Source organism: Bos javanicus, chromosome 17, assembly GCF_032452875.1.
Source record: "Bos javanicus breed banteng chromosome 17, ARS-OSU_banteng_1.0, whole genome shotgun sequence".
Taxonomy (NCBI): Eukaryota; Metazoa; Chordata; class Mammalia; order Artiodactyla; family Bovidae; genus Bos; species Bos javanicus.
The window spans coordinates 70,071,698-70,080,604 of record NC_083884.1 but is presented as its reverse complement, the minus strand read 5'-3'; the positions used below and the strand labels follow the sequence as shown (position 1 = coordinate 70,080,604).

General features: G+C 60.3%; 1 protein-coding gene across 1 annotated transcript; it reads right to left on the bottom strand.

Annotated features, from left to right (window-relative positions):
* Positions 1-590: 590 nt before the first annotated feature.
* Positions 591-7,977, bottom strand: SLC35E4 (solute carrier family 35 member E4). The gene is made up of 2 exons (XM_061385373.1): positions 6,403-7,977; positions 591-1,569 (listed from the first exon to the last, which is right to left on the bottom strand). Exons 1-2 carry the CDS (start codon positions 7,019-7,021, stop codon positions 1,136-1,138), a joined length of 1,053 nt encoding a protein of 350 aa, XP_061241357.1. The 5' UTR covers positions 7,022-7,977; the 3' UTR covers positions 591-1,135.
* Between the last annotated feature and the right edge of the window lie 930 nt (positions 7,978-8,907).

Here is an 8,907-nt window from a genome sequence, read left to right as displayed (position 1 = left end):
CAGGCAAGGGTTTGGCCACGAGAAGGGAGAAGCTGATGTAGGAGGAGAACCACAGACCAGGGACCAGAATGTGTGGAGACTCCAGTGGGCAGCTGGGTGTCATGGGGTACCTGATGGAAGCAGGTATGGATTGAAAGTGGTGCTGACGATGGAAAAGACTGAGGGCAGGAGAAGGGGCCGACACAGGATGAGATGGTTGGATGGCATCATCGACTCAATGGACATGAGTTTGAGCAAGCTCTGGGAGATAGTGGAGGACAGAGGAGCCTGGCTTGCTGCAGCCCATGGGGTCGCAAAGAGTCGGACACAACTTAGCGACTGAACAATGACAACAAAGGAGGGGAGAGGGGAGAGGCCATGGGGCTAGGCCTGACCTGGTCCCACGAGCAGCGTGGAGCCACAGAAACCACGTGTTTTAAGAGATTCCCCTCGAGGCTGTAGGAAGATGGTGTGAGAGGTCAGAGCAGTGGTCTGGGTGGATGGGGGGGCTGGCCAGGCCCCAGTGAGGGTGGGAGCAAGTCCTTGTTTCTGGGTGGGTGGATGGTGTGCCTGTGTTTCCTTGGCCGCTACCCCGAGGAATGACACAGGTGTACAAGCAAAAATAGTTTATTTGAGGACGGAAGACCCAACGTTGGGGGGCCCAGGGCTGAGGCCACAGCAGCTGCCTGGAGTTGGCACAGACAACCCCCAGCTCCCTAGGTAAGCCGAGTAGCAAAGCTGCTCTTCCCTGGGCCCCCTAGCTGCCTCCCCCACTTCCTGCAGGAAGGATTGTGCGACCGCCAAGAATCATTGCCATCATCACCACCATCACCGTCAGAACGTTGGTGAGGTTTTCCAAGCTTAGCCAGCAATTTTCAGCACAGTACTTGACCCTAATCGTCGTGAGTCCTCTGACAAGCACCGCGACCGTGCCTGGGTGCACCATCCAGCGGTGAGTGGGGTCTGTGATGAGGAGAGGCAGGCAGGGACAGGAGCCGGGGCGCTCTAGGAGACCCCATTGCAGCCTCCACAGCGACCCCGCAGGAAGACCTGTCTCCCCCGACGGCCCCAGCGGCTGCCCGCTCTCCCGTGGCCATGGGCCAAGGCTGGATTCGGGCCAGGGCAGTCCCGGGTGGTCCCTGTGCTCCCTCAGGTCTCAGAGACCCTTGCCAGGCTGGTCCCTCCACCGGAAGCCCCGGTGGGCAGCCCAGGAGGCCACGAACTCACAGTTGTGGTAAAGGAACATTCCAGAAAGGGTGAGTGCCACGCCCACATAGCTGAGGGTGCTGAGGCGGCTGCCAAACAGCAGCCGGGACAGGACGAGGTTGCCCACAACGGTGAGGTTGCCCAGGACGTGGACTGTGAGGGCCGAGGTGAGGGCCAGCAGGGAGAAGCTGGCCAGGTTGTAGAGCACGGACAGGAGGCAGCTGAGCAGGACACAGGCCCAGAGGTGGCAGTCGGTGGGGGCGGGCGGCGGCGCCACGCCAGCCTCCAGCACCAGGGCGGCGCCGGCCAGCAGGCAGAAGCTGGGCAGCGAGGTGGCGTACAGCAGGGTCACCGCGTCCAGCTGCTCTTCCTGCAGCAGGGCACCTGCAACCAGGGCAACAGCCGTCAGCACTGGGCTCCAGACGACCCCCTGCGAGGCCAGCCTGCCACGACCTCCAGGAAGCCTGCCCCAGCCCCTCTGGCGGAACGAGGGGCTCCGGCTCTGTAATGGGAAGGTCAGACCACCTGGGTGGTGACCTGGTCCGCTCCTGGCCAGCTGTGACCTGGCCCTTAACCTCGGGAGGCCTAGGTTTCCTCACCTGCAGAGTCAGAGGATAATAAAACCTTGTGCATGCTATGTCGCTTCAGTCGTGTTCGACTCTTTGCAACCCCATGGACTGTAACCCGCCAGGCTCTTCTGTCCCTGGGATTCTCTAGGCAAGAAGACTGGAGTGGGCTGCCATGCCCTTCTCCAGGGGATCTTCCCGACCCAGGGATCGAACCCAAGTCTCTCCCGTGTCCCCTGCATCGGTAATCGGGTTCTTTACCACTAGCGCCACCTGGGAAGTCCCAATAAAACCTTAAATATGCAGATTAAAATAATGTACATAAAGCCCTTATCAGGTAAGCTTCGGTCAGTAAGGAGAAATAAGCCTGTTATCACTGACTCCTCCCACAAGCTGAAACAATAATCTGTGATATCCCACTGATGAATAAATGTGAAAAAAAAAAAAAATCTTCAGGGGTTCTCCAGGCCCTGGAGAAAAACATCCTGGACTCGTAACCGGCTTTGAAGGTGCTGAGCCAAGGGGGCCCAAGTCTGCTTTCTTGGCTTCGGCCATTCTGGCACCCCCAGCCCCACAGTGTGGCTCCCACGTTGCTCGCTCCAGCACTCCCAGCTCTGCCATGTACTAGCTATGTGGGCCTTTACGTTACAAGAGGGAGAGTTTGAAAGCAAGGTCACGTTCAATCACTTGTGACCACTGGGATGACAGGCACAACAAGGAGGTCATTGTTGCGCCCAGCTGTCACTCACTGTGTGAGCGTGTGTGTGTTTTGTTTTGTTAAGATTTTTTTTTTAATGTGGACCATTTTTAAAGTCTTTATTGAATGTGTTACAATATTGCTTCTGTTTTCCGTTTCGATTTCCTGGCCAAGAGGCACGTGGGATCTTAGTTCCCCAACAAGGGATCGAACCTGCACCCCCTGCACTGAAAGGTGGAGTCCCAACCACTGGACCGCCAGGGAGAGTCGCTGTGTTAGCACCTGTCACTACGGACGCTGGAGCTCGTCAAGACAAATCCAGGACACGGAGGAAACCTGGGGCTTTGCAAGGAAAGAGGGCATCCTAGCATCTTGCCCGTGTGTGCCTGTGTGTGTACACGTTACCACCCAGTCGGTTCACAAAGGAAGCAGGGCCCATCATAAAATCTCACGGGGCTGAGCTGAAATGATAGGACTTGCAAAGAGGCAACGGCGGTTTTGTGCCTTCTCCAAGCTTTCGTGGAGAGAGATGAGTAAGGTCTCCCCAGCCCCTCCCAGGGCTCTCTCAGCCTCTATGCGTTTTCTGACACACACTTTCCAAAGAACCACAGAGGCGCTTACTCAGAGGCTATGCTTAGAATAGGAAATCTCATTTGTCTCTCGATTTCATTTTGATGTTTTGGCTTTGTTCTCTAGGCAACAGTCCTTCTGTCAAGCATTTCTAGAAATGAACAGATAACTGGAATGCCTCCTGTTCGGCTGCTCCAAATTTAGCACCGTTACGAGCTGCCTGTGGCCTACGTGTTCAAGGTGCAATCACTGGAAGGTGGTCAGGATTGCAGGTGAACTTCACCTTTGGCGAATTTCACTCTCTGAGAGGCAGGCAGGCAGGCCCTAACTTCCCCCCTCGGCCCCGTGCACCTGTTCTGTAATCCATCCAGCCCTCCCCCTCCCCCCACACACTGTCCCCTCCAGCCCAGGAAAAGAGCCAGTTACCCCACCGACCTGTCATCCGGGCTCCTCAGCGACCCCTCCCCTGCCTGCTTACCCCAAACCCCGCATTTCAACTTCTCCTCCTCCGAAGGCATTACCGTTTCATCATCTGAACATGCCACATTTCAGACACACGCAGACTAACACCCTCTGGACGCCGTTCTGTTGGCTTCGGGCTTATCCCACCTCTGCTCCATCACGAGCTGTGTGATATCACACAGGTCACCCTCTCTCTATGCCTGTCCCCCCGCGGGAGCATGGGCAAAGTAACAGCATGCCCTCACGGGGCCGTGTGAGGTGCTGAGCGCAGGGCCTGTGCCCAGGGGCAACTGCTGCCCATGGTGGCTGTCATGACCCACTACGTGCAACCCCACTGGCTAACACCCGCACCCTGGCAGGGCTTGCGTCCCGCTCCCAGAATGCCCTTTCCTGCTCTGCCCGTGTGAAGAGCTGGGCACAGCATGGGCCCATAGTCAGGGCTCGGCTGTCACCATCACTGCCTGCCTCCTCCTCTAGGCAGCCTTCTCTGGTCTCCCCGAGAAGTAGCCATCCCAATCACAGCTGTGCCCACCTTGGCTTTAGCCCTTCTTCCCTGCTTTGTGATCGTTCCTTCTGAGGGTGTCTCCCCACCAGCCTGAGAGCTCAGCGGATGGGAATGGGGTCAACCTGATGCAGGTGTGTGTAGCTGAGGACAAGTCTCAGCGCGCTGGCACCCCGTCTCCCAGCCTTTCAGTGAGGGGAGAGGCAGCATCACTCCTCTCCACGAGTGGCGCCCCCCCGGGCCTGCAACTGGCCCAGGAAGGAGGGGAGCTGCTGGGCACTCCTCGTCCTGGACTTTCATCCTCTGCTCCCTTGGAGTCTGCCATCAGGAAAGGAGCTGGTGTCAGTCACTCACATTCTAGTCTAAATTGGCCCTGGTGACTTTCCTGGAAAGTCTGCGAGTAGTAACCTCCTCTTGTCCAAAACCCACCTCATTCCTTTCCTCCAGTCTGTTCTGACCCACCTCTGTGCTGGGCTCCCATCTCTGTTAGTGGGACCTCCAGCCTCCTAAGCTCTCTCCTTAGCATCCTGAGCTAAGTAGCTTAAGCAGCCTACCAATTCTTCCATCAGACCATTAATAAATTCACCGCTTAAGTGGTACCTTCCCTGCGCCAGGCCCCAAGTCAAGTGCTGGGGACATGGAGCTGCCCCAAAGCTAAGCCATGCCCTCCAGGAGCTCCTGCCTGGTGAGGGGCAGACAGGTAACCAAGTGGCTATAATATCAATACAAGGCACATGGAGTCCTGATGGGGGATGCAGAGGGCCCTGTGGGAGCCCGGAGCCAGCATCCAACCTGCCTCAGGGGCAGGCAGGTGACAAGGAGGGAGCTGGCAGAGCCGAGGAGCAGCCTGATGCCAGGCACCTGCCAGCCCCTGTCCGTGTGCCCGAGGCCTGGCCCGCCACAGCCTGTCCTGCTGGCCGGGGCTCTTCTCGGGTGAGGAGGCTAGGCCTCAGCAGGTGTGGTGTGGGCCTTAGGTTGGGGCCTTCCCAGCCTTCTGGCCCTGCTCAGGGCGGGGCACAAGGTCAAGTTTCCCACTGACTCATGCCCAGAGCTCAGGCCCCAGCTCTCAAGTAACCTGAAGGCAAAAATAGAACTGGGCTTTGGCCCTGCCTCAGGGCCCTGGAAGATGGGGACAGGGCCTCTGGGTCCTGATTCCAGGGCAGGCCTGAGCTCTGACTTCAACCTTTCCTGGCTGCAGGCTGCCCTAACCCCAGCCCAGTGCCCTTGGAGCAACCTTTTCCCTCTTCCAGGCCTGGGTCATAGGATCTCAGAGCCACAAGGGAGGGAGAGCAAGAAAGTCCTGGGACTCTATCAACTCTGACCTCCTCCATCAAACACATAGGGAGACTGAGGCCCAGACAAGATCCAGATCCGCCCCAGGTCACCCAGGAATTATGAGCCCATCTGTGGCTGGAACACAGGCGTCCCTACCCTGAGTAGGGGCAGAGACAGGGTGGGGGCTGTGACTCAAAGAACCCTCAGTAGGACAGGCAAGAACGTGATCTCCACCCTCCAGCAGAGTGATTTCGCAGGGTCTGGGTTTGGAGTCTCCACTCTACCCTCTGCCCAGAGCCCCCAGCCCCCTTCCACCAGAGGTAAGGTCCAGAGTCACATGGACCAGGATTCTGGTCCTTTGGAGCTGTGTGACTCTGGGCAAATCATGAATTTCTCTGGGTCTCAGTTCCATCATCTGTAAAATGGGGATGAAAGTAGTGGTTGCCATGACAACTCAAAGTGAACACCCAGCATAGGGCCTGTTACACTGCAGTTCCCAGAAGCCACCGCCCTTCCCAGACTTAGCAAGCCCCACTCCTCCGCCCCTCTTCCAAATCCTGCTTTACCATCTTGCCCTCTTTCTCTCCCACCAGTTCCCACTGTCAAGCTGGGTCCACAGTCTTATGCCACATCCCTAGGACAGCACGGACTCTGCCTGAGTGAAGTGAAAGTCGCTCAGTTGTGCTCGACTCTTTGGAACCCCCATGGACTGTAGCCCGCCAGGCTCCTCCGTCCATGGGATTCTCCAAGCAAGAATACTGGAGTGGGTTGCCATGCCCTTCTCCAGGGGATCTTCCCCACCCAGGGATTGGACCTGGGTCTCTTGTATTGGAGGCAGATTCTTTACAGTCTAACTGGGTTCAAATCTTGCCTCTGCTGCTTACATGGCCAAGGGCAAGCCCCTCTACGCGTCAAATGGGGACAAAACCAGCTGGGCCTCTAGAGCCTAAGTTTGAGGCCTGGAAATCACTGAGCAGTTGGCCCTTTCTGAGCCTCAGTTCCTGCCTCTTCCAAAGCCACATGCCTCAGTTTGGTCATCAGTAAAATGGGATAGCAGCCATACCTCCTCACAGGGTTCCCCAGGCCACACTCCCACAGTCCCACTCGGGTCCCTACCTCCTCAACCAGTGACCTAGGTTACTCACTCTGCTGAATGGACTTGAGGCCACGGAGGCAGGTTGCCGCCAGCAGGAAACCGCAGCCAGCCGGGGGTGTCCGGAGCTCTCCGGCCAGGCTGCAGGCGGCCCCCAGGCAGAGCGGACCCATGGCCGCAAACTGCAGTGGGTGGTGGCGCCGGCCAAGCAGCAGCGCGGACAGGGCCAGCGTGATGAGCGGGGTGGTGGTGGTGGCCAGCTGTGCCAGGTCCAGGGGCACAGCGCTCAGGCCCACGTTGCCGCAAGCCATCGAGGCGCCGAAGGTGAGGCTGAGCAGCAGCACCTGGCGGCGGGTCTGCCCGGGCAAGGGGCGCCGAGCCCCCCGGTGGCAGGCCAGCGCGGCCGCCAGCATGTGCAGCGCCGACAGCAGCAGGGGCCGCCCGAAGCCGTGCACCGTGAAAATCCACTTGTTGAGGCTCGACATGCTGGCTCCCGCCAGCAGCCACACCAGCGCGGCCACGGCCACCCGGGCCCGGCCAGGCCGCCGAAGGGCCTGCGGGGTGCCAGGGGGCCACTCGGCGGACCCGGCCCACCGAGCGCCACCAGCCACCTCCACTGCCTCGGCAGAGGTCATCCTGCCGTCATGGTGCTCCGGCGGGCAACGGCACATGGGTACCAGTAGGGCCGCGGCAGGAGGCCGGCTCCCCGGTGACCAGCTCTGGGCCACCAGAGAGCCCCACCTTGGCCCGCCCCGTCTCAAGCAGGTGCAGGCACAGTCTCCGGCGCCCAGCCTGCGGCAGCGGAGGTCCAGGAGCCGTGCGGTGTCCTCGGCGCAGGGAGACCAGAGCCCAGGTCGCTTCAGCTGGGATGCCAGGCTCTCTGGTGTTCAAGCCTGGCCTAGTAAGCGCCGGGCACCTCTGCCCCTGCCAGGCGAAGTCTCCACTCTCCTCCCGCCCGAGTGCCCACGCTACGCTTAGACGGAATCCTCCATCCCTTTTCTCTTCGGTCCAGTCCCCGGGTCCTCCGGCTAGTTCACGCCAGGCCTGGTGGGGGGCGATCCGGGCTCCAGCGCCGGGTTGGTGCCGGTGGGTCCGGCTCGCTGCGTCCGACACTGCCCAGGCCCAGCAGCGGGCAGACGCGCCGGCCCCGCGCTCCGGCCGGTGTCACGCGGCGAGTTCGGCTCAGCTCGGCTCCCGCAGGGCCTGCGCTGTGGCTCCGGCTCCCGGCGGCTCCGGCGGCAGCACCGGCGGCAACACCGGCGGCTCCCGCCAGGCTCGGGCGGAGAGCGAGGCTCCGCACTCTAGGCCCCGCCTCCGCGGCCGCCCCACGCGCCCCACCCGGAAAACTGGGCCGAGCCCGGGGGCGCCACCTCGGGTCAGGCCCCGCCCCCGGAGCCGGGAAGGCCGTCTCGCCCCGCCCCGACACCGCCCGCTCGGGGCTCCTCCTCCGTTCGCAGACCACCCCCGCTAGCCTGTCCGTCCTCCTCCCCGCATCAGTCGGGGATCAGGCCCCGCCCCACCCAGCGCCAAGGCAAGCCCCCAATAGGGACGATACCCAGTGGGGTATCTTCCTGATGAAAAACTCCTAACCTCTCAGGAGATTCCATCTTCAAGAACCACCCCCCCGCCCCCCGCCCCAGGAGACTTCAACCTAGGACCAGTCTCGGGACCACCTAATCTCTGGCCACAGTTATCCCGTGGGACCTCAGCATCCAAAAGAATTGGCCCACTCGGCCCCTTAATGCCCCTCCCTCGCCCCTCCCTAAACCCAATCCCTCCTCCGTCTCCCAGCCCGGGGCGGGCCCCCCTCCAGGCAGTCAGAAGGAAGCTGAATCAACACGGCCACCCGCAGCTGCAGAAGCAGGGTCCCGCCGGCCGCTCTATCCCTGGCCAGCAGCCCCTGTCCCATCCCCTGGGCGCTCAGAACTGACTCATAGCTGAACTTTCCTGGGGTTCACCCTCTGCCCTCGCTGGGAGGACAGAGAGCTGTAGGTGGGCCGGGAGCCAGAGCAGCTGCCACTAAGCTTTTGCCCCTGCCTGGGTCTTGGTTTTCCCATCGGAACAGACGGGCTGCTCTCTGAGCTCAGGGCCGGGTAAACAGCACACCCCAGAAGCAGGACAATCTGATCGGAATTCCAAGCTCGGAACTCCTCTCTCAGCTCTGGAGTCCAAGTGTGCAAGGATCACAAGTGCCCACAGCCCGCTGTGAGTGAGCCCCTTTGCTGACAGCTTCCTCCTCTGTGGAAGCTCCTGTCCGCTGGGGCACAGTTCACCCCTAGCCTTGTTATCTGACCGGCAAGCCCTTGATGACAGCAACCTGTCTGGAGGAACGGGACCGCAAAGGGGGAGCGCTTAGCTCGGTCCATGGCGCCCTCTGGTGGTCAGAGTGCAGAATGGCTGCAGGTGTCCCCTAATCCCCATTGCAATCCTTGGACTGGAATTAAAACCCCCCAGCCCGGCCGTTGATTCATACCAGCTAAATCAGATACCCTCTGGTGTGTTCAGGAATGTGTTTTTTTCATTTTCCTTTGGTGATTTCGAGACCCGCAGGAGCCTG